Genomic DNA, 25,864 nt, shown 5'->3' on the forward strand with positions numbered 1-25,864 from the left:
GTAACTTTTTCTAAAGGCAAGAAAAAAAAAGATCACAAAGCCCCCTTCAGTTTTGCTCTGCTTTAGCACATACTATCAACTCAAACACGCACATAAGGTTATCCAGAAGTACCCAAAATACTCAACACTCCAAAACAAGGACTGGCCTAAATACCTGTTGCCTGGTTCACTAACAATTTGAATAAAAGAATACCACCCTAAAAATCTAATTCTAGCAATTTATTTGCCAGCAAACCAGGAACTAAGATCATCACAAGTGCTCAAAATTAAGCTTTGTAAACATCTTGCTACTCCTGGCTCCAGAGAATACCTGCAAGATGGGCTTGCTTTTGTTGAGGGCACAACATAACCTTTTCATTCTGAAAAGGGCCCTCTCAGCAGAAGACTGTCAAAGCCTGAACATTTTGAATTAGCCGTTTTCACTAGAAAAGTGCTGATTTACTAAGCCTAAATTTTTAATTTCTGAAAAAGTTTCCAATCAAAGCTACATCTCACAAAATCAATGGATGATACGCATGGAAAGTAGTTTTCCGTCATTAAGTTTGCACCATGCTCTGTTTGAACATGAAAGTTTTTACATTGAGTATTTTTAGATTACAGCTAACTTTGCCCTCTTAAAAATGTGGATGTAGATTACAAAGATTAATCAGTTTTGTGCTAAATTCAGAAGCAAATGCTTGCTATTTCTCTTTCAACATCATAGTAATTTTCAGAGGTGGAAATGTAGGTATTCAGAGCCTAAATCTGTATTTTAAAGTACTAGGTAGCACGTATTACTAAAGAGCACTTTATCAGCTTTTATTTTCTGTATAATGGCTAAATATATAAGTGATTTTAGAAACAGGGATAAAAGCAAAACAACAAAAATTTTGCTTACACAAGTAATTCCGAATTGCAGAAACCAAACAACTTACTCTTGGATAAGGGAGACCACTAGTGGTATTAAAAGCAGGTAAAAGCTTGTAGCCTAGTTCCTTTGCCATGTGCAGAAGTTCACCGTTGTACCACTGCATGTATTCACCTTTTTCCTTCAGCATAATTGCCACTGAATGCCCACCTAGGAGACCCCTAAACACAAGAAAAATTATCCACAATCTCAAAAGGCATATTCATCTGAACAGCACTACAAAACTTTCCACAATTAGATGTCCATGTATATAACTTTGCTATATTCACATAGCCCTAGTTTTCAGAAATGCTGAGCAGATACAACTCCCAGTTACAATCAAGGTTAGCTATCAGTATTTCAGAAGCAATTCTGTAACATTTAGAACTCAGTCCTAAACTGCAGAGGAATCACTGTTTCCACTGACAGTCAAGAATAACCAGCACCTCTAAAACTGCACATAATAGATAAAACTAACCTGCTCTGATCCTGCATTGAGCTGCAAGTTGGACTAGAGACCTCCAGAAGTCACTTCCAACCTGAAATAAGCTATTATACCAAGCATGGAAATGTTCTATCTGTTAAATCAAGTACTGAACAGCATAATTTGTAAGACTGCTTCCATTAAATAAAAACCAATGCTACCAAAGCACTTTCTTTCCTTCCTTCCTTTCTTTCTTTTTTCTTTCCTTCCTTTCCTTCCTTTCTCTCTCTCTCCCTCCCTCCCTCTCTCTCTCTCCCTCTCTCACTTCCTCCCTCCCTCTCTCTCATTCCCTCCCTCTCTCTCTTTCTCTATCTATCTATCTACCTATCTATCTATCTATTTATATATATATATATATATCTCAAAAAAACTCTACCTGCAGCAGCTAGATGGGGGTCAACTTCACTGCATTAATTCCTGCCTAGCATTTTAAAACCTTTCTTAGGGCAGGTGTCAAGCTATGCTAACTGACAAAGGCACAACTGTTTTAAATGAGGGGAAAACAGCACAGAACTATAGAATCAGAATCATAGAACAGACTTGGCTGGAAGGGACCTTAAAGATCTTTTAATTCCAATGCCCTGCCATGAGCATGGACACCTTCCACTAGACCAGGCTGCCCACAGTTCCATCTAGTCTAGCCTTGAACACTTGAATTCAAGGGATTCACAATTTCTCTGGGCAATCTGTGCCAGTCTTTCACCACCCTCACAGTAAATAATTTCTTCCTTATATCTAATTAAAATACATACAGAAAGGTATGCCTTAAGGACATGCAGCTGAAAAACACATTTTTAAGAGTTTAGAAAACATAGAAGTTACTCACCCAAGGACTCTTATGTTGGTTTCAAAGACAGATACTACTATGTCATTATCTAAATTAACATCCTTTATTACTTTTTTTACAGCCTCTTCAAACTCTTTGGTTTTATTTAACACCTGGAATAGAAATATAAGCAAGTGTTTAGGTTCAAACATAGCTAATACAATCACAATCAGGCATAGAATAACTAGTGCAATGAATTAAAAAAGAAAGCATTTAACATGGCTTAGACCGATATCCTGGTCCTGCACAGGCATACTCTGATACAGTGCAACAGACGTTGGTAGTATTGTTTTTCTCATGAGATGCATGAAAGAGAATAAAAGCTGTACACAAAGAATGAAGTCACTGAGAATGTACCTACCCAGAGATTTATTTGTGTCCTCCTTCCCTACTCTCTCACCATGACTGTAGTGCAACAGGACTCAGTGGCCTGCAGCTATGCTAGCAGAGTGGCCAAAGGCTGGCCTGCTCTGATGCCTCCAGTTTCTTAGAAGCCTCCTATCCACCAAGGAGTCACATGCAAAGTACAGTGAATTGTCCTAGCAAGCTTCCTCCCCACAACAGTTTTCTCCTTGTGCCTGAAGAACAGCTCTGTATTTCCTATATATTTCCTTTCACACCTTCTTTTTATTCAATCTTTAAGAATCTTTGTTAATCCAATTTGTTATCATAAGTACCTTTAAATTCTAGAACTGTTTATCCTGCTTTAAGACAAGAAAACCGTAAATGAACCACAATAATCCATCTGAATGTCTGTTCAACACACAGAGGTCCAGACTCCACATTTTCAACATTTGTGGTCCTGGTTCAAAACAGCCAATGGTCACCTCACAGCACATCATAAAAGGGGAACAGCCATCAGAGAGACCACTATGTGATTCACATACCAAATCAGTGCAATAAGGATTTTCAAAACAGATTTACATGTAGATGTGAATGGCCAGAAATTCCTGATTTCCAAACTCTATCTTATGATGACAAAATATGTCAAAGGGATTGAAATCTAACAAAAAGTAGTTTATTAATGATTGGAATCTTTTAATAAGAGATGAAACACAAGAAGTTTGGCAACATTTCCTAGCCAACATATTCAGGGTTGTATTTCTTAAATGTATATTTAAGCAAGCACAAATTCATCCATGAAATGTATACATACAGTCCAAAACCACAAATAATTCAGTAGGTATAAAGAGGTGTTCACCTGTAAGTTAGCATGTTGCTTAAGACTATAATGGGAAGCAAACCCACATACTTTAAGTTAAAACCCAAGAAAAAAAAAGATATGGAAGCATCAGTGTAATGTGAAGGAACTGGTGTAGTTTTCTTCTTTGCAACAAACTCCAACCACCACCATCACAGCACTTGGAAGTTCTTACAATCAATTGCCACTTCGAACAAAGATCAAAAGTGAAGAAAAATTCGTATTTTTAATGTATAATTTAACAAAACAGAAATCTAAAAGTAAGTCTGAGCATCAGAAGGCAATCTTCTTGTTTTATTAATAGATTAAACTTACCACAAGAGTGTCCAAGGTATCAATCAAGGTCAGTGAAAATCTATGGAACAAAATTTAAAACAGATTTACTATTGACCTGTATGTGTATAAATTAAATTGTTTTTCGTAGTAAACAATACTGTGGGAGAAACTGAATTCTTATACATCACTAGCTACAAAAAATTTAGTTGCACACAATATATTTAATATCGGAACACCTACTAAGTTTTCTCCCTTTGTTAGTGACCAGAACAGGAGCTGACTGAAACAAGCTATGATTTATACAGATACCTCTATTTACTGTAACACTTCCAAATTTCTCATGAGCAAATTAATTTTTTATTTGTACTTTCCGGTGGAATCCAAGAAACCCAGTAGAAAGGTCCGAAGTCTTTTTCAAACCTCTTTTTTTCTTTTTCAAAATATTTAGTGTTGTCTTAAGTGTAATAGTAAAAATATTTAGAAAGATCAAAAATCTAATAAATCTAAAAAAACTAAATTTCTCCAGAAACTGTTCCAGTTACCTACTTCAGAAAAAGCTGCGGTTTGGTACAATCAAACTCTGTTAAATTTAGTGGTGAAAGACTATGGAAAATGCTTTTCTTTCGTTATGAAACTTCCTACATGGGAAAGCAAGGGTCAGGCTTTAAAACAAGTGACTACTTATTCCATAAAAAGAGAACATCAAGTCAGATCCATACTATTTGAAACAGTAATACCACAACAAGGCTTGTCCTGTTCATAAATTATTCTCTAGGGCTGTTGTAGTGCATACTAGCTGAGTGGACCTTCAGCTGAACCTGATAAAATTGCTCCTATGTTAAGAAACACCCATAATGCATAGAATAGAAATTACAGAATATGATAGTAATAAATTGAAAACTTTGGAAACAGTTACAACTGCCTACTGAAGAACAAGTGCCAAGAATTTAAGCAAGTGCCTAATGTTTGAGACCCTGTAGGCACCATGTGTCTATGCACAGAATGTAATTAGGGGTCACAGATTATATATTTTTTTTAAATTTGTGAAGATATAATGGCATTCCATGAGTGTTGTTATACAAGAGAAAGAGATTAACTAGTGGGTGTGTGCAGTAGGGGAGATCATGCATTGCACAGCTAGAGAGAGCTGATATAACTCCCTAGCCCTCCTGGGAAACATAACTGACCTATCTTGCAGTGTCATTTTATGATTGCAAAGGCTTGTAGAGAACAGGACTGATGAACCAGCTGGATAGAAAAAGGATTATACAAGAAATCTGATAAATAATAAAGTAGCTAATTATCAAAACAGAAAAAAGGCATGTATACAGAAAAACAGTACATACTTGTACTATTCAATGCATCTAAATGGATGAAACATACTTTCACTCAAATGACAGCATGTTACTATGCAAAAAAAAAAAAAAGTCCCTCATCAGCCATATCTCTCAAAATCTCCAAGGCAGCAGGTGTGTATAGGAATTTGTAGAATAAGGTACTTTTGTATATAATTAAAAAAAAAAAAGAACAAAATTACATGCTCAATATCATACAGGGAATTTGAAGTAGTATTTAAGACAAGGACTTCATCTTTGACTAATGCTATTCAGCTTAGGGACACCACACAGTGATACCAATAAAAAAAGAGCATTACCTATTTGTTATTGAAGTACTGCTCTATAAACATAAAACTGCACACAAAACAGACCACAAAGGAATCAATCACCAACACTCAGACCAAATTAATTTTGTCTTTTGATTGTTCAATCGAACATGGTGAAAACCAGTCCTTAAACCTACATTTTGCTGTCCAAAGAATCAGTACTTTGTACTATAAGCTATCTTAAAACAAAAAATATTAAGAATTTCCATGTCTGAAATAATGTTTTATACTTTGGCAAAGGCCTCAGGCTACCAAACACATGACAATCATTTGACTAATTCTGTTTCAGAGAGCTTTCTACTAAAAATAAAAGGCATTTTAAATACCACTTACAAGGATAAAAGTTTTCTGTTCTGTGTAGCTCGTAATTAACCCTTACAACCTCTACTGAGGAGTCAAATTTACTAATATCATAAATGTCAGCTCACATATGGAAGGCTTTGCTACAGAAAATAATGTTTTTAATCGTTCTCCAAGTATCTTTTGATCTCATTCACTGTCAATTCTCAATTTCATATCGGTTAATATCATGGGGAAAAACAGTAAAAGTAAGTATTTCTCACACATGTAAATTTTTTGGGTATGTCAACTGAACAAATAAATTTTATGGGCTGCAAATTGTACTTAGATTTCTAAATGTTTACATGAGACAGTAACCATTGCAAACACTAACTTCCCCAAGGCATCATCCACATCCCCTCGACTTGGTTCCTGACCCCGTACTCGTCCACGACAAGTTAAAGGCATGAGTTCATCAGCTGGATACGCATGCTCCTGTAGGGAAACAAAACAATGGAGTAAGTTAAAACTGTTATAGCCATTTCAGCAACTCTTCAGAGCCCGTTAAAAGGAAGACAAATTGCGCCATACTTCAAAAAAAAAAAAAAAAATCAATGACAACCACAGAATCTTTGAGGTGGGAAGGGACCTCTGATGTTTATCTTGCCCAACCCCTCTACTCAACCACAGCCACGCAGACCCAGTTGCCCAGTATGATGTCCAGACAACTTCTGAGTATCTCTAATAAAGGAAACTCCACAACCTCTTTAGGCAACCTGTGCCAGTATTCTGTCATGTTCACAGTAAAAAAGTGTTTCCTAATGTTCAGAGAAACCTTCCACGTTTCAGTTTGTGCCCATTGCCTCTGGTCCTGTTATTGGGCACCTCTGAGAAAAGCCTGGCTCCATCTTCTTTACACCCCCCCTTCAGGTATGTATCTACATTCATAAGATCCTCCTGAGCTTTCTCTGTGCCAGGCTGAACAGTCCCATCTCTCAGCCTTTCCCCCCAGGAAAGATGCTCCATCATCTTTATGGCCCTTCATTGGGCTCTGTGCAGTACATCTCTCTTGCAGTGGGGAGGCCAGAACTGAATACAGGACTCTAGGTGCGGCATCACCAGTGCTGAGTAGAGGGGAAGGATCAACTCCCTCGACCTGCTGGCATTGTTTCACCTAATGCAGCCCAGAATACCTTTAGCTGCCACAGAGCATGTTGCTGGCTCATGGTCAACTTGGAGTCCACCAGGACCCCCAGGTCTTTTTCTGCTGAGATGCTTTCCAGATGGATGGCTGGAAACTACTAAACAGAACAACAGGACCTCTTCCTATCTAACCTCCCAGAGAAGTCTGGGACTAATGCACATCCAACAAAAAAAAGCCCAACAGAACCATTAACTTATATAGTTAATTGTGTGCTTTCTGCAACAAGGTGCGTATGACACTTCCTATTATGTTTTTTAGGCAGAAGTTATCATCTCAAAGATGAATTTAAAACATAAAACTAATGCAGGCATTATCAAGTGGTTGGTATTTCACGGAGACAACAGTGGGAATTAGACTTTAAAGTGACTTTGGAAATATTTCATGTAAGTGACAGGGTCACAACCAGTGACAGATAAGAGAACTCACTTAGAAGTTAAAATAAAAATTTGTCAAATCACTACACAAGGCATAACAAAAGATAACATTCACCAAAAAAAAAAAAAAAGCTTATCAAGATTGAGACTTTTACAAATTAACTTTTTTTAAAGGGAGAGACATTGCTATATTTTTTTTAAGCAATGGTTACTTTCCATATTTCTAGAAAAAGCACTCCGCAAAGCATCCTGTATTGTAATATTATTTCTCATAAGTCAGTCAGAAATAACAGGAGTGGTACCACTGCCCAAATTTTGCAGGTTTAAGCTACCACCAAAATAGGATATCAAACTAAATAGAAATGGATTTGAAATGCATCACTGTGTAATAGTAGAGGTTTACTGAAAAATTTTCAGAGGCCACTGACATTAATAAAGATAAATCTAAAAGACATCTAATTTCAACAAACATCCATGAAATTGCCACACCATTAGAAGCCAAAGACAAGCAATTTGGGACGGAGATGGAGCTTCTCTCTTTTGATTACATCAGGAAATCAGCTACTGTACTGTGCCATGCTATTTTACTCTTAGCGGAGAACTAACGCGCAGCAGGATAATAAAGTTCAACTACTGAATGTCTTTACTTATAATTTCAGTGCAAAGTCTTCCCAAACATATGCTAAATATACATATATATATATATGCTAAAAAACAAAAATAAAAATCTATATTCAAACATGAAACAGAGAGGAAAAGGAGGAACAATCATCTATAAATAAACAGCTCTTACAGCAATTTCTTTTGAAAATGAAGTTTTGTTTCCCTGTTTACCACCCTCTCAAGAGTTTTAGTCTTTGCATGACTCTCTTCTCTTCAAGTTTAATTACAAAAGCCAGAATCTAGATAATTTTAATATGGCTCAGATGTTTCTGAGTATCTGTGCAATGTATTCAGAAAAACAGATTTAAGCAGTACAAACAAAAGCAATGTCAAAATTAAGATCTCTGGATTAAATTATGGAGAAAATGCCTTTTAGTATCACAAAATCATAAGGAACTAGAAGCATTTTGAAAAGTAGAAGTTCACTTATTCTCTCTCTAGAACAGGAAAGCTACTGGGTCAAGTGATTTCCCAGCTTTCAACTTTTCCCCTTTCAAGTAAGCTCAAAGGAAGGTAGCAAGACATTGAACATGATATAAATGTTTCAATAAACATACTTCTGGAAAATATTATAAAATAGAGCTCAACAGACTCTGGAATTTCTACGCATTCTGACCAACAGATGATCCTATTGCCTAATGTTGGGACTGTAAAGTCAGGGTAGAATAGTACTTGATTAATGAAAAAAGACGTATTGCTAATAGTGCTATAAACCAAAAAATACCTTCTGGTCTCAAGCGACTGACATTTTCACATATTATTTCTGACAGACAAGAAGAAAAGAATTCTTATTCTTACAGATGTTGGCTGAAGGAATGGAAAAAATAAAAAACAACCCACCACCAAAAAAGTAGCAGCTTTTTACTCAAAGCTCCAGTTAACAACTGAAAATAAGACAAGGGAGTTTCCCCCTTGCATGCAAACATGAATTTTCAGACTTCTAAATACACAAGTCTAAAACACATAATAATAGAAACAGAAAATCAAAACTCTTCAGGTGGCCGTTTGAAAAGCAGCTGCAAATATTACTCCATTTTCCTCCTGTCAGAATCAAGTCTGATACACCAACCTTTTTTTCAGCTTTAAACAAACAAATCATATTTCTCTGTTTGTTTAGTGCTCCAGCATACGTGGCAAGCAAATATCCTTTTGGCTTCAAAGCTTCCAGCATAGCTGAGGTAATTTTTCTCTTTCATCCAGCATTTTCTTGCTTCAGGTGTAGCAAGACACCTACCAGTTTCCAGTTCAACACACAATGTGCAGTAGAAGCACAGGTCCTTTCTACCAGGATATAATATTTTATCCAAGTCTGCCAAATATGTAACAGTTTTTCCTTCAAAATGCCATGGGAAACACAAGTCAAGTGTTCCTCATTGAACCAGGTCCCAGGTAACTATTTACAAATTAGCACAAAAAAGGCTGATGTTTGTTAAACTGCTAAGGTGTCAAAAGCAAGAACTAATATTAAAAAGAACAACTACACTCTCTTCAAAAATACCCTTACTTGGCTTTTTATCCATTCTAGAGTTCTGTAACTCTCCCATACTATATAAGCTTGTAACTCATAAGCTTTTTAGAGTATTAAACCATAATACAGAAACCAGGATTTGTAGCAAGATATTGTCAAGACACAGCAGTTTGTCCTGCAGGAACTGGTGCCACTTAAAAAAAGAGAGGTTTCTGCAACAGCCGCAAAAAATGTACAAAATGTTTGTCAATGGAAATTCAGTAAGAATCCATCTTTTATATTTATCTTATTCACATTCACAGTTTCTCCTGAGAAGTGTATTACTTATAGTATACTTGAAAGTAAGTATCACTTGAGGAAAGTCAGTCCACTCTAACTCTTTATTCTTAAACATATCTAAACCAAGCTAACGTATTTCAAGGTTGATTAGAGTGTTGAATGGCTCACGCATCCAGAACACAAAGACACCTGCACAGAAAATCACAACTCATACTAGAGGAAACAGTAGTGAGCACGGTTCAATCATATGACAGTCACATACTCAGAAGAGGATATTTTGTGTAGATATGAAGCCAGATCCCCTCTTGTTCTACAAACTGTATTTGTTTGTAAAAGAGCCACCAAACTGCATCTACCATATCTTGCCGCAAAAGGAATATTGTACGTATTTTTTTTAACTACAAAGTAAGATCAGTTTCTGTTCTCCAGAATCTGATGACTACAGACAACTCTTCCTGAGCTTCCTTTTCCTAGTATTTTTAGGAGTATGGAATTTCAAAACAAATATTTTACAAAAATTAAAACTGTTCATAGCTTGATGTAAGATATACTGGTTTGAGAAAGATCAGGCACAGATTAACCCTAGCTACCATTCTAAAAGCCTTCATAACTTCCTTCACACTGCTCTTCCCGAAAGTAAGATTTATTCATTTATTTTCAAAGGCAATACAGGTGCTCTGACTAATTTAGCTTTGTTTCCGCCCCTACCTCCATGCTATTTCTCTAGAACATCTGGGCTGTAGCAAAAGGAGCATGACCAGCCAGTCAAAGGAGGTGACTCCGCTCCTCTATTCTGCTCTCATGAGACCCCACTTGCAGTACTGTGTGCAGTTCTGGTGTACTCAACATAAAAAGGACATGGAACTGTTGGAACAAGTCCAGATGAGGGCCACAAGGATGATCAGGGGACTGGAGCATCTCCCGTGTGAAGGCAGGCTGAGAAAGTTGGGGCTGTTCAGCCTGGAGAAGAGAAGGCTGAGTGGAGACCTCTTAGCAGCCTTCCAGTACCTGAAGGGGGCCTATAAGGATGCTGGGGAGGGATTCTTCATCAGGGACTGTAGCAATAGGATAAGGGCTAATGGGTTTAAACTTAAACAGGGAAAGTTCAGATTGGATACAAGGAAGAAGTTCTTTCCTGTTAGGGTGGTGAGGCACTGGAATGGGTTGCCCAAGAAAGTTGTGAATGCTCCATCTCTGGCAGTGTTTGAGGCCAGGTTGACATGGTCTAGTGTGAGGTCTCCCTGCCCATGGTAGGGGAGTTGGAACTAGATGATCTTGAGGTCCTTTCCAACCCTAACCATTCTATGATTCTATGACACTGTAAGTTGCTTTCTCTCCCAGATCAGCAATAATAACTCTGAAAAAATTAAATCAACAAGTATTTTACTTACCATATAATTGCTGTATGCATGATCAAACATTTCAAGCACTTGGTTTCTAAAAAAAGAAACAAGTAAAAGCATTAGTGATCTGCCTCACAATGGCCTTTAACTCATCATCTTAGAACAGCAAGATATATTACACTTTAATATCTGAGTATCAGTAACAGATACTCTACTAGCGTACTCTACTCGAGTAAATGAAACCTAGCAGAGTAATTTTTCCTAATTTGGCTACTTTTGTTCACTGTAGAAAGGAAAGACTATTTCTTCACCTAACATGAAAGTAAGTATTCGGGGATCTCTTTCCACCTCCTGTGCTTCCCCTTAAAATATCTGTAGATGTCACCCACACATTAAAGCTAGAGATGGGACACATTCCATGCTCAGCAAGTAGACTTATGTTCTGCTTGTAATCACCAATACTAAAACGTACTGACACAGCCTAAGTTCCTGTCTGTGATTCAGAAAAGGACCATAAGTTATGAGGTACACCTCTTCCTTGTGTTAGAAGTCTTGGCAGGCAAATACCAAAGAAAAACCTTGAAGATACACTTATTTTACATGTTTGAAAAGCTGTCAATGTCCGAAACACTACTATATAAAAAAGCAATTTTTTTTTGAGACAGCACTACTTCCAATTTCTCCTAACTATTTTACTGAGAAGCCCTGCAAGGCAAAAAAAGTATGCTAATTTCTAAGCTGCCAATAGCATAATTCACAATCTCTGCAGACAAGATTGAACATAAAAGAGACAAGAATACTAATATTATATTCTAAATACCTGATTTAGTTCAGCGACTTGGAAATTCAAGTAGTTTTAACTCATCAAATGCTTTAAGTCATCAAAAGAGCAGAGTATAAAGCTTTTTTCAGGTACTTCACAGCCTATATCCAGTATGCAGTTCTGGTGTGCATTTCAGCAGACAAAACCCCAGCATCTGGCACACAGGTGCCACATCCGTATGAACTAAGCATACAATGCTGTTCAGTGATGCAGCACACAGAAAGCTTCCTAAAACTTTTATTTCTGTACACACACGTTACATCTACAGGACATTTTCTGTAATAATTTCTGTGACTCTCATTACATAAACACACAGATAACCTGCCGTTATTGAGAAATGACCCAGCTCAGTCCCTCACATACAAACTGTGGCAAGACATTACTTGCATATGCCTCGGCATGAGATGATGCAGTGACTGCAAGTTATGAACACAAAAATTTTAAAACCAACTGGTGAATGAAACTCAAACATACAAAACATTGTACACACAAAGTACCCTGAGAATCCAAGATGGAAAACCTCAGTAACTGTGAACATTATTAAAGTTAAGTATCAACTTATATCTAGCGATTAACAACCATGAAAGTATCCACAGTGCTTCCCCAGCAGACTTTTTGCACCATTATTCCATGCAACTAACTGATCAGTAGATGGGAGGAGGAGGATGATGAAACTGCCCCACTAATATTCTAAGATCGTGATATGCTTGATTACATATTTGTCCAAAAAGCCCTACTCCATGCAGTGCAATGCATTGCCACCTATATTGTAGTCTTTGTCCTTCAACTAAAAACTATCCTAAAAGAGAATCCGTACAAGCAAACGGGACCAAAGTAGTCTATCTTATGGACAATCTTATATAGCAATTAGGCAAGAACACATGTAAAAATTTACCTTTTTTATGACTTCCAAACATTCAATTACTACAGAGGCAAAGCCATAATTAGACCAACTGACAACGGATTTAGATTTGCCTTTGATCGCTTTTACCCATCATTACATGCAACCACTGGCTACAGTCTTCAAGACGGCAGCTCTCAAGCCTACGGCAGAAGGGTCTGACCCCACACACTGCAGAGGCGATAAGGGGCTGCCTGCCCCAAATAGCCGTGATGACCTGACCCTAAACACTAGCCCGGCTCTGACATACACACCTCAAACACTGACGAGAAACAGAAACCCCTCGTCTCGTACTGTCCTCAGCGCGGGTAAAGAAAAGACCAGAGAAACATTACCTGGCGAAGAATACAGCCGCACCCATCGAGCCCAACCGCCGGAGACAGAGTAGATCCCCCTACCGCAACACGGCGACAGCTCCTGCCCCCGCCGGCCTTTGCCCCCGCCTATCTGGCAGCCCCGAGGACGATCCGGCGCCGCCGTCGTTCCTCAACCCCTGCTCCCAGCCCGGCCCGCAGCAGCGGCGCTCACCCCAACCGGCGCTTCTCCTCCTTGCTCATGGCCTCGGCGCCCGGGGCAGCCGCCAGTACGGAGGAGGCAGAGAGCAGGCCAAGGGCCAGGAGCTTCCACGGCCTCCTCCAGCGGGGCCCCCGGTAGTCGTCTCCTCCGCCGCCGCCGCCCCCCTGGCAGCCCGCAGCTCCGCTCATGGCCGCGGCCGCCTGCCCGGTGCCGCTAGGCCCAGCTCCGGCCCATCTCGCCCGCTGCCCGCCCCTCGCGGCACCGCAGCCACAGCTCCCAGCGCCGACGCGCAGGCGGAAGGGACCGGCCCTCCACTTTCCTGTGGCGTAGCCTAGGAAACCGCCTCGCTCTACCACTTCCTGGTCCCCCCGCGCACACCGCCCCTCCAGGCCAATAGGAACGGGAACAGGAACGCCGCGACGCGGGAGGGCGCGCAGGCCACGTGACGGCAGCGACACGCCGGGAGAGAGGGCGACGTGGACAAATGGAGGGGTGGGAAAGGCGGGGGCAGTGTCGGACTGCAACTCCCGGTATGCACCGGGGCGGCCCGAGTGGGACTGCGCGCGCAGCGGGCGGAGCAAGGGAGCGCCCGGTGCAGGCCGGCGCCGAGGGCCGAGCCGGGCTACGGGGAGCCCCAGCCGGGGAGCGCGGTGTAACCGGCCTGCACTCGGCTCCCGGCAGCCGCCCGCCCGCCCGCCCGCGTGGTTTTAGTTAAATTACCACGCACACAACCAACCTCCCAGCGGTGGAAGGGAAGAGCTTCGTTTATTTTCACGATAAGCGTTTTTACACGGTTCTAAGCAAGATACAACGTGTTTCGTATCCTGTCATTTAAAACTCGCAATCCCATGAAACAGAACAGCAGTAACTCTCCCTCTGGCCACTCCCTTCAAGGCACCTCAGTGTTCCTAACCCTCAACCTTCCAGGTGGTGAAGGGTGATTTATTATTGTTCCTAGTTTACAAGTGCAATAATTCGTTATGAGTAAGTGTAGGAAATTCCAAGAACGTGACAAAAATTACTGAATGGGTGGATTATTGTACTTTCTGATCAATGGTCCAACATAACCTTGTGGATTGCTACCCTCTAAATCGCTGTCACCTCCATCCATATTTAAAGACAGGAAAAATGCTACTCTATCCATTTGCAAACATCCAGATGTACAGAAAATGTCCACAAAGTCAAAGGTTCAGTCCCCTAGCCATGAGGAACTTCCATTTAAATTGCAGAACAAGGCAACGTACAGGCTGAATCTTCCCTCGTCTTTCCCAGCCTACTTAAGAAAAACAAATAATGCTGAGAACCTGTGCTCAGCAACTTAATTCTTCAATATGACAGGAAAATATTAACCAGATATAAATCTGCCATAGAAATAACTGAACAATTACTATGATGGGAATGTTTTTGCTAAATACTTTCTGTATAGATGTAGCTTCATTTGTATTAGCTCTAAACAGCTCTTGGAGACTGCAGCCTTTTTTGCAGAGTCGCTGTCTTGCTAGTCCTCCTTCATACAACATTATATGAAAAACAGTCATGTCGCCTAATTTATCATGGCTAAGAGAGGCTGCTGCTGCTTAACTGCAAAACACGTTATAAATCTGAAGTCACTTAACATTCAGTACCAATTAGAAATAGCTAATGATTTGTAAAAACAAAGTGGCTTACAGTGAAATAATTAATGATTTGTTAAAAAATGGCTGACAGTGGTTTGTGTGTTTACAAATTAGTATTTTTGCATGAAATACAAGGAGGAAATGAGTCAAAGTACTTTTGCAAGGAAAACTTCTGTGACCTTAATGTTTCTATACCTCAGTATGACTTCTAGAGCAAACAGCAGTTGCATTTCTTTTACAATAGTGACATTGCAGTTGATCCGGTTATTCAACAATGTTCCTTGCTTGTGCAGTAGTATTTGCCTGTTCCTCTAGTGTCAATTCAATGTTAGTATTATAGCATATTTTGATAGCATTAAATAATAGACTTTGCACAGTTTGTTGAAGTTAAATGCCAACAAGTATTATGCTCTCAGGAATTTAATATTTTTTTCCCATGTCTTTATGGGTGTAAATCCTGCACTCCATACTGCATTTATCATTAATCATTTATTATTAATCTTTGCTGTCCTGTACTGTATCATATTTATTCAGAAACAGTCTGAAACACCAGGCAAATATTTTAAGGTGCTTTAAATTGATCTCTGAAGTGAGGCCTTGAAATCTAAAGCTCATTTTACTAAAATACTGGTTTTCATTTCCAAGCTTTTATGTGCTGTAAATATGAAGATAATGCATATAAGCAACTCTGTGCATAGATTTGATATGGATGATAATATGCCACCTATGAAAGCAATACGTCTCTTTTCAATAACTACTTTTGAAATGTGACTATGCCCTCCAAAGTCTAAGCACATGTGAATAATCTTTGGCTGCGCTTTGCTTAACATCTGTGTTAGAAATTCTATGCAATTATTATGATATTTCACAATTATTGCCATTTATTATATAATCTTTGCACCTCAAAAGACCTACAGAACTGGGTAACTCAGTAAGAATGGGAATGGCAGAATTACTAATATTCTGTATTAGACAGGCATAAATGAATATATTTTATGGTAGGAAGTAAAACAGAAAGGTGCTGCCTAATAGTTATAGTTGTTGTAAACATTCTCATCTTCCCTTCCATAAAATTAAACAAAATAAAGTAGCGATAAAGTGCTCTGGAAGGCTAAATAACCCAGAAGTACACAGCGGGCCTGAGAAACCTGCTCCCATATTTTCCCCATTTTAAATACAGCAATTAAAAAAAAAACACTTGCTTGTCTTAATTATGTTAAAGTTTTGGTGGATATTAAAGTAATCAGTTTGCAGAGTTTGTATAGAGTGTGGCTTTTGAGCAACTTTCTAAATTAATTATTTGGTTCTGTTTAACTACTAAAGGTTTTATTTGTTTCCTGTATACTTCATGCAAATACTAAAAGCATCCTCGAATAGGATGTGATAAAAATCACAGCAGTATTTGTCAAATCCATGTACTTAAAAAACATGAGCCACTCCCTTGCTAAAAAACTAACTTAACTGTTGTTGTTAAAATAACTTTATAATTGGGGGTGAGTTGCTTTTGAACCATTCAGTAGTCATATTTTCAGACTTTTTCTATAACCATAAAAGGTAGCAAATTTTGAATGAAAGAGGAGGTTCCTAACAGCAACCTGGTTTTAAACAGTGAGGGCTTTAACTGAAAAGAAACCTACCACCCATCACACAGGAAGGGTTCTGTGCTAAAACTGCAAGAGCTGGTAAAACCACAACAAAGCCCATTTCCTCTAGTTCTGACCCAAAGTAGTCACAATTAAACAGGGATTACTGGAGTAAATAAATCCTACAGGGATGGGTTGAAAAACACTTCTTACTCCTCAGAGTTTTGCTGTGTGTAACTATCTTCTCTGTTTTCTTCTGTGAAAATATCTTTTACTTCTGTGCTTTTTAGTCCCATGTGTGAAGATGATTCATGTCCTGGCTTCCCTTCAACCTCACCAGCCTCTGTATCTTCTATGACCTCTATGGCACTAACCTCGCCCTGCTCCAGCACCAAAGAAACTGGCGTATCTAGTAGTCCTGTTCTTGGGTTTTCTGTATCCAAAATGGGCACTTGTGTTGTGTCTGCATTTTCAGGAGGATTATGAAAAAAGCTTTCAGTCTCCACTGTGGTGGCATGGCCATTCCCTACTCCTCCCTCCTCCCCATCTAATCTTTTGTCTTTAGACACATTTTCAGTGTATTCCTCTGGCTGCAATCTATCACTTTTGCAGCTTCCCACACCTGTGTACCAAACACTTTGTCTGATCTCCACCTCTGCTTTTGTCTCCTGAGGCATATCTGAGCTTTCCACCAGCCATTCTGCTTGTGCCATATTGTAGGCCCCCTTGGACACATCCTTTAAATTCGTACCATCTGTCCCCAAACTAGATGAAGATGGTTGGTCCTCCTTGAACTCTGCACATTCTGCTGCATCTTTATTCATCATCATCTGGCTCACTTGAATTTCTGCTGCAGCTATTTTGCTCAACTCATTCTTCCCTTTATTGTGCTCCTGCAACTTTAATATCTCATCTTCGCAAATCTCCTTTATGTTCTCAGTTGGAGTATCTGCTGGTATCTCAACTGTAACCATAAGCAAACTCCTTATCTTGTTCACATCATCGGGGGATTTAAAATTCTTTTCTTCTGACCTGCTTTCTTTTTCAGGATTATCCCAAGGCCCTCCTTTCCCTGCATTTTCATCCTGGGAAATAACCCTTGTCTCAGTACTAGCTCCCTGGCCGTTGCTTTCTTTTTTACTATCCTCTTCAAATCCCATTCCTACTACATTTTCACTCTGAGTTAGTTTTTCTGTAATTTCTCTTTCTACCTTGATTTTCTCTTCAGCATCCCCTAAAATATCTGCTTCTGCTACATTATCATGTGGGGAAGTCATCTTTATCTCAGAAACTTTTTTGCATGCTTTGCTTTCTTTTTCTGTGCCACCAACAAACACAGCATCCATTGCCATTTGACTCTCAGAAGTTACTTTTTCTTCACCTGCTCCTTCATGTACCTTAAGTTCTTTTTTAGGGCTGGCTCCAAGACCTTTTACTTCAGTTTCAGTCCCAGAAGCTACTTTTTCCTCCACAGCTTCTGGTTGTGTCTTAAGCTCTTTCTCAGTGTTTACTACACACCCTGCTTTCACTGTATCTTCATTCTCCAAAGTGCTTTTTTCCTCTACAACTTCTTGTTTTGTAAAGGTAGCTGAAAGGGACTCCTGGTTTTGGCCAATGTCTATATGGAACACTTCTTTACTTTTGCTTGCCTGATCACTAGCTGTTTTAACAGAAGCAACTGCCTCTTTGTCTGATGACTTTCTATCATCATGATCCTTGTCCCAAGAAATTTTTCCTGTCACAATGAGCATTTCATCACTTTGAGTTTCAGTGTCTGACATCTCAGCTCGGGCGGTGGAAGGCTTCTTTGCAGGAGTGGTTTGTGCTGATCCTGAAGGGGTCTTCAGATCTGTTAAGCTGGACACGCTTTCACAGGGCAAATTCACGTTATCTTCAAAGAGGTTGTGCTTCTTCATAATGGCAGCTTCTTTTATCACTAGATAAAACAGAAAGACCAAACTGTTTTGGAAAGACTGACAGAGGTACATTGAAGAAGGTACAGTGTTTTGGAGTGGGGGAGGGCAGGGATTTTATCTGTTTTGAATAATAGAACTTCAATATTGACCTAAGCATTGCTGTAGAAGAAAACTACCAGAGGAACCCACAGTGACAAAGATAATGTTTCAATGCATATTACAAGAATATATGAATAGAAGTGTGTTCTTTACTTTTATTATTACACTCATATTTTTAAACAGGAGTGCCAAAGAGGGTCTATTAAAAGTTACTGTGCAATACACATGCTTGTGTTTTATCTAGGGTATAGACAGACAGGCAGATCCAGAGAGATGCAAGTATTTTATGTATCTATACATACCATCAAAAATAACTTAGTTTTCTGACACAAAAGCAGAGAGATCTGCAGTGAACACTGCACTGGCATCACTGATGTGCTGGAAACTGCATCCTGCAGTATATTTCATTTGAGGAAATTAATTTTTGCTGACATTAGATATCACCAAGTCTTTGCAAATAAGATCATAATTTCACTCCTTGGCCCAGGAAATCAAGATGAAATGAATTGGTATAATTATATTTTGTTAGAAATAGGCTTGTGCCAAGCTATGACTTTGAATTTCCCAGGTTTAGTGAAGTTGCCACATCATTCAGATTTTAGGGCTTGCCACACATTTTTAGCAAGCTAAATAAAAACACTGTAGCATCGTAACCAAGGGTCTTCAGGAAAGTGGGACCTGGGACTGAAACAGCCAAGTTAGGACCCTGGGAAGATCTGAGGCAAGAGCTCACATTGAAATGTTGTTACTGTCACCTCAATAAAGTTCTCACCTTTCAGGGTTTCTTCAAGCAGTGTCTGATATAAAATCTCTTCATACACATTTTCTACTTGAATCACACTAGTGTAATCAGCAAAAATGAACTGCTCGTATTTCTGCAGCTCCTGTGCATACAGAGAAGAAAGGAACAGATATATAAAAATGAGAGATTCTGAAAGTTCTGCTTCAACATAGCACCTTGGAGATGCCTTTTAGCAGGTCTTGCAGTGCTCCTTGATGGCTCTTGAGATGATCTAGTCAAACTATGACTAAATGAACTATGTATGTTCACAATTTATTATGCATTTATCAAGCAGTATTCTTGCACAATAATTACATTTAAAGGCAGTATAGATCACCACCATCTGCACTATAATAAACAATTCTGAAATAAATAGCTAGTGAGGAAATGCCTCACTGTTTGCCCAAGGAGGCAAATCCACAGTGAGCATGGGAGATACAGGGTTTGACTTTGTTTTTCTAATAGGTGTGTAACATTTTAGCTTACTGATTTATATGCAATAGCCTGTCTAGACAATAACTGAGTCATTATCCCTAAGCAGATGTTGGTTGTCTATACGTGACCTCTGCCTGCTTCTAGAAAAGGTGCTTACATGAAAACATCTGGAGGTTTTCAAGTAAGAAGGCAAGACCTGACTGGGCATGTCAACTGTTCCACATATTTACTTCTAGAGCTGGCTGCTCATTTCTGCAGAGGCATAAACACAGTTGTCAGAAATTAAACAGAAAGGGCTTATGGGAAGTTTGCACCACCACTGCTTCTTTCATCCTGTATGACAAAGACGTGATGTGGGACTCCACTCTCTCTACATATATTCAAGGTGATGAAATGCTTGCCCTTGTGTGAAGGCACTGCTGACACTCTACAAGAGACTATGATTTTTGGGATAGTAAAGAAAGTAGAGTGACATAGAGAAGAGAGTGATTTAAACACATTTTTGAAAATTGTAAGTTTTAACAATCCATACTTAAATTCTCACAAGCATAACTTGGGAAAACACTTGGTTTTAAAACTGAAACAGCAAGAGCAGCACAGCCTGTGGGAACTGATGAACATCAAGGGAAACAAAAGGGCAGAGAGGCTGGGATGGCTTAGGGCAGTCATTTTTCAGCAGGTACAGTGGAAATGCAAGAGGATGTGCATGGGCTTCAAGAAAGGCACAGACTATTTGTTTTGAGTCAAGGTGAACAGCATTCCAGCACGCTTCTGATTCAGCCATACTGATAACATCTCCACGAAACTCTGGTAGCCAAATTTGCTGAGTACTAACCTACCCATATGATTAAGGATAACAGAGATCATCTCTGTATGTTTGTTTCCTGATTGTTGACACAATTACTTCCATTTAAAATCAATGACAGCAAGTGCAAGGCCTGTCTGCTTCTGCTGCCCAAGCAGGCATTTGGCTTTGAAGGAGGTTGACAGCAGAGGCTCTGTACAGTCACAGGTGTGCCTCCGAGGGCGCTGCTGAAGAGGTAAGTGCCCTCTCCCACAGACTGCATTTTACCTGCAGTAGGGCTGCTGTACACAAGGACAAGTTCATAAACCACAATCGTAACTGTCAAGAGGAGTCCAGTTTGAGGGGACTTCAAACCTCTAGGGAAGAAATGAAACAGGGATAGGCAAAGGTCTGCAACTATCTTTGAGAAAGCAAGCTGTATATACAGCTTTCCTGTTTCCTGAAGTCTTCCTTATGTAGTTCCGTATGTACCCAATCCATGAACTGGCAAATCTAAGTATCTGTCCCAGCTGGCAGCCAATCTGCACAACTGTCCAAGAGAAAACAGCCTTATAGAATTGAGGATTTACTGCCAAGGTGTTAATCCTTCTCTGCCTTTTATAATTGTTTTTTATATTCACAGAAACCTACTGGTTTGCACATTGAAGCTAGCGTCTTCTGCATTGTGGGCAAAGTAATCTGTACCAGTGCTTCTTGAAATATCTTCTTCCGGATAGTGCTGCTGTCATAATCATATTGCTGTCAAAACAGACAAAAAGAGAAACAAGCCCAAACATATCTGCGGTTATTAATCACTCATAAGAGGAACTGGTTCTTGTTATCCTGTAACTGGTAATGGGTGAATTCCAAAGCACACCATATCATGGGTGCACTCAGGGGTTTGAATTCCTATGCAAGTTATTCCAGCTTTTAAAAAATAACTCTAAAATCTAGTTTTCTTGGGTCTCTTTCCCTTCTAGAAACAGCCACCCAATTCTTCTCTTCAGGTATTTCAGCACTGCCTCTTCTGAGAGTAGCAAATTCTAGGGGCAGGCTAATTATAAAGCTAATAAAAAATATTTACCCAGATTCACAGCATCATATCCATCTGATTTAATTGCAATGAAAGGCATTGCACATGTAAATACTTTCACAAGTGTATGTCCAGAACTAGGTTTTACCCCCAAATGCTAAATGCCACCAAATCGGTATTTCCAACTGGATGGTAAGAGATACCCTCTTTCAAATACTGAGATAAATTAATATAAAATGCATTCTCAGTTTCTGAAAAGGCATTTACCTTCAGTACTCTCAGCTTGACTTTTTCAATGGTGGTTGCAACTTTTGCTGAGTCTGCCTGGTGACTTGGAGAGAACAGCTGCTCAAAAGTATAAACTGCATTTTCCATCAGCTAAAAACAATAATAAGTAAAAAACCCCACAACAACTGTTAAAGACCAGTAGCATAAAATTGTACTTTTAAGAAGGCGAAACAGAGAAAGAATACCAGGCCTAAAATAAAAATTTCCATTACTTTAAATTATTGTGGAAGGAAAAGAAAAAAACATACATGGAAATCTTGCAATAAAGAAAATTTAGCCTTGGTATCATTATTAAGCTATCATAGCTTTCCTGTAGATTTAATCTCATGTCACCATCCAAACTGACAGTCACAAAGATGAAAAAGTAGAATCAATCATCTATATGTATAAAGGCCATTGACTAAACTCATTATCCTTAATTAGATGACTCCCATTGACTCCTATCAGATTCTAATGGTCTTAATCATAAATATTGAAGAATTTTTTTTTAAAGGTAACTAATTAGTAGCTTTCCTTATGAAACAATTCATTATCAGCAAAAATGGCAGAGTGAAGTAATTTTTCATGGAATTATGTTAGGTAGGCTGGCATTTCTCATATTTTCAGGTTGCTCAGAGATTCATTAAAAACATTAATCCACTATTCTGTAAAGGTATTTCAGAAAAACAGTTCTGCAAGTGTCAATTACTTCTACTTAATAAGGTTTTGCCTTTTTTAGCTAAGTGTTTTCATTTAATATATTCTGATTAAAGAAGTACAGGCATATCCACAGGGCGGCTGTCCATAGAGCCAGCTATTCGTTTGCATCACATGGGGCCATCTCAGTCAATATACATAGCCATATATAATATAGGACTTCTTGTAGTCTGTAAATTAATATGTACATACTTAGGGATAAGACATGCTTTTAATTCCTCCTTGGCTAGTAAATTTTCATGAATGAAAACAGACAGTGACAAATGTTGAAGAGCAGTTTTTATAACTGACTTTTCAGATAACAGAGGATTGGACTATACAGGCTGTATAATGCAGAAGGTGGAGATTTATTCAATTCGTGTGTGCATGAGAAGGCTGTACAATAAATGCTCATGCACTGCAAAACCTTGGATACAAGAAAAATACAGGATCAGTGTAGAGTTAAGTCTGAGGCTAATTAGAAGATTAGCTACTCATTTCTTATCTCAATTTTTATTTGAAGCAAATGATAAATTGGTATAATTCTGGTGAAGTCACTAAAGCTGCTTTATTTACACCAGTTGAGCACTATGCTCCGAAATTTCTGAAAACTGGCCACTAGAGGATGCCAAGCTCCCAAGCCAAGGAATCCTGCTCCCGCCTCCACCCGAGCCAAATGCTTCTTTGACATTTAAGACTATGAGAGCATAGACGTGTCTGACCTTACTCGTTAATAAAATAAGTGACTACAAACTGAAACTACTTGCTATTTTTCTGAGTCAAATACCAGCCTTCTAAAAAGAGAAGCATTAACAGTATTTTTAGATACAAGTTTTTTAAGGAGAGGAGCATTAACAGCATTTTTAGAACAACTTGTTCTTCAATTTATTTATTGTGAATTTTTATTCGTGTTCTGTTCAGAAAAAAGGACCACGTGGACTGTATGGGATCTATTTTTTGTCTGCTTCTATATTTTGACTCATAACCTTCACTTACTGAAAGACATTTTATTTGGCAGCATTTTGGAATGGTCCCCCTGAAAGACCCAGACATGAAATCAGAACTTTATTTCTAAATAATTCTTTGGCTGCTGATCATGGCTGTACTTAAAAGATCTGCTTTTAGGAAAACCCTATCCCAGGACTGTACTAGAGACTTCCTTTCCATATTCACAACTCCCATTCAATAGAACTGGACCAGCTCCATTTCATAAGATTACCAACTAGATTATTTACTTTCTCAATTGCATATTAAAATCACAAGATTCAACCTAGAGGTAGAAGGCCAAATCTGTCTTGTGATCTGGCAATCGAAGTAAGTCTACTAGCCAGTTCTTAATAGATTTCTGGCCAGGCATCCGGAAGAAACAAATGCAAAGCAAAATTATAGCCTGTACCAATACACACTAGATGATGAAAAGAAGAGCTAATTTTCTATCTGAAATGATGTAGACGCTTCGACCATTCCAATGAGAAGTTTGTTTAAAGCACCTAAATGTAGCTACATCCTGAGACGTCATCTGTGTCCAAGTAAGTGCAAGTTTCTAGTATTAATTGCCTGACTTTATATTAATGAGAAAATAAGACTACCAAGGAAGAGACATTCCATTTTGGTAAAATATATTTAAGACCCTTCCTGAATCCTTGAGAATGGAAATCAGGTAGATTTTAGCACTCCACTGCACACCAGCACAACTTTCTCGGGTACTGAGAATTCAGAACATAAAAGATCAGGAGAAGAGATGATCCATCCAAAACTTTTGTGCCTTGCTGAAAGACACATGCATCCTCACAAACGTAAATGTCAGACATCTTCTAGCTGTAATTTTCTTAGGTTTCGTTATCTGTACTTTGATCGAGAGATATTCTGGGACTGTTGCACAGCTTTTTATCAAGGCTACTTTGAAGCATGTTAGAAGAGCAAACCTAACCTGTTCTCCTAGGAGGAAAAACTGGATGTTACAGTACCTCTTGCATAAAGTTCTGTGTCCTCTGAATCACAAAATCAATGTGATAGACCTTGAAGCGACTCTTGAGGTCTTGAAGGAGCTCCTGGAGGAGATTCACTTTCAGATAGCAGGGCTCCATTTTCACAGAGTTGAACGGCAGGTTCATAAGCTGATCCATGTTCTGCATTCCAGTGGAGGAAGAACAGGTTTCAAGAGAAAGACACCAGAGGTGAATTTTTAATAGAGAATTTAACAGTGGCCCTAAACCAAATTCTGATATCTGCACTCCAGTTGCACAAATACCACAAGACTTCCTAAACAAAAAACCCAAGAGCTAACATACTGCAACCTGGGAAAGCAAACACTGCTGTCAATCAGATTCTAGCTAGAAAGCCCTTGTGCTAATATAAAAGGCTCCAAATATATTTTTTTGTCTTACCTCCTTTAGCTTTGTGATATCATTTGTCTTCTGGAAGTCCTGGATGATTTCATTAACTTCTTTATCAAAAAGTGAGCGGACTTCAGTGAATCCAGAACTCACTGGACCCATGAGCTCCTCTAATATGGAAGTGAGAAATGGCTGGATATTTTCTGTGCAGCACTTCTGGGCAGGCTCAGAAACAGTGGCTAGAATGTCGGGCAATACAACGGTTGCATTTAGGCTACTAAGAGATATAGTGAAAACGTAATCTGAAATGATTTACTTTACAAGAGTAACAGAGTCACACATCCACAAAGATGAAGAAAGGAGAGTTTATAGTTTTATGAGTGAGAATAAAACACCTTTCCCATGTCCAGCCTAATCAAATGCTAGCAGCTTAGGGGTACTGTGAGAGCACAGGAAAGGGCAGCTCTTAGCATTGATACATACTGGGAGATTCAGACAGAGCATGGCCATGGAGACTCTGTAAGGAAGCATCCAAACTTGGTACTCTATAGTTCACCAAAAGCATCCTAATCTGGTATGTGAGGATATCAACAGAACATCCTGAGTTTTATCAAAACAGGTCCTAAATTATCATTTATTTGCTAGCTTAAGCAACATCAACTAATGTTTTACACTCATTTTTATATTCATAGCAAAATTATAATTACTTCACATTAGTTTAAAACTATCTAAGAAGCCCTTTGGCTTAAGTACTCTTTCATAGCTTATGAATTTGTCATATAACCAGAACCTGGTTTTGTGGCACATTCCAAGACATCAGGTCAAAACCACTACACTTTTAATTATGCTCATGTGACCTCTTATCTTCATTGCATAAGGCTGTCCAAATAAAAATGAAAGCAGAACAAGCAACTCTAGTCATAGTACTCAAAACCCATCAGGTCTACCTCCATTTGAGAAGACCTAGTATTTTCAAAGACACAGTGGCAATGGGTATCAGTTCCCATCAAAGGCAGCAGAGGTTCAAAGCATTTGTTTTCTGAAAATTAGTGTCTCCAGTTGGATTTTTCAAAACACATGAGAATTTCAAAACAATGACATCTGGTAATTTGAGCAACACAATGGGAAACAT

The 25,864-nt window shown here is 38.9% G+C and overlaps 2 protein-coding genes across 2 annotated transcripts in view; both read right to left on the reverse strand.

The window, feature by feature from the left end:
• EDEM3 (ER degradation enhancing alpha-mannosidase like protein 3) overlaps positions 1-13,557 on the reverse strand; it is a 34,836-nt gene extending 21,279 nt beyond the window's left edge. The window contains exons 1-6 of the mRNA XM_065674209.1: positions 13,199-13,557; positions 10,995-11,040; positions 6,010-6,110; positions 3,713-3,752; positions 2,197-2,309; positions 915-1,068 (exon numbers count right to left, since the gene is read on the reverse strand). Coding sequence (XP_065530281.1) covers positions 915-1,068; positions 2,197-2,309; positions 3,713-3,752; positions 6,010-6,110; positions 10,995-11,040; positions 13,199-13,374 — 630 coding nt within the window. The 5' untranslated portion in view covers positions 13,375-13,557. The remainder of the gene's footprint in view (positions 1-914; positions 1,069-2,196; positions 2,310-3,712; positions 3,753-6,009; positions 6,111-10,994; positions 11,041-13,198) is intronic.
• A 375-nt stretch (positions 13,558-13,932) lies between these two features.
• Positions 13,933-25,864, reverse strand: part of NIBAN1 (niban apoptosis regulator 1) — a 74,305-nt gene continuing 62,373 nt past the window's right edge. The window contains exons 9-14 of the mRNA XM_065674210.1: positions 24,784-24,971; positions 24,364-24,525; positions 21,701-21,811; positions 21,052-21,159; positions 19,173-19,284; positions 13,933-18,321 (exon numbers count right to left, since the gene is read on the reverse strand). Of these exons, the coding sequence (XP_065530282.1) occupies positions 16,595-18,321; positions 19,173-19,284; positions 21,052-21,159; positions 21,701-21,811; positions 24,364-24,525; positions 24,784-24,971 (2,408 nt within the window). The 3' untranslated portion in view covers positions 13,933-16,594. The remainder of the gene's footprint in view (positions 18,322-19,172; positions 19,285-21,051; positions 21,160-21,700; positions 21,812-24,363; positions 24,526-24,783; positions 24,972-25,864) is intronic.

This window comes from Lathamus discolor, chromosome 3, assembly GCF_037157495.1.
Source record: "Lathamus discolor isolate bLatDis1 chromosome 3, bLatDis1.hap1, whole genome shotgun sequence".
Classification (NCBI taxonomy): domain Eukaryota; kingdom Metazoa; phylum Chordata; class Aves; order Psittaciformes; family Psittacidae; genus Lathamus; species Lathamus discolor.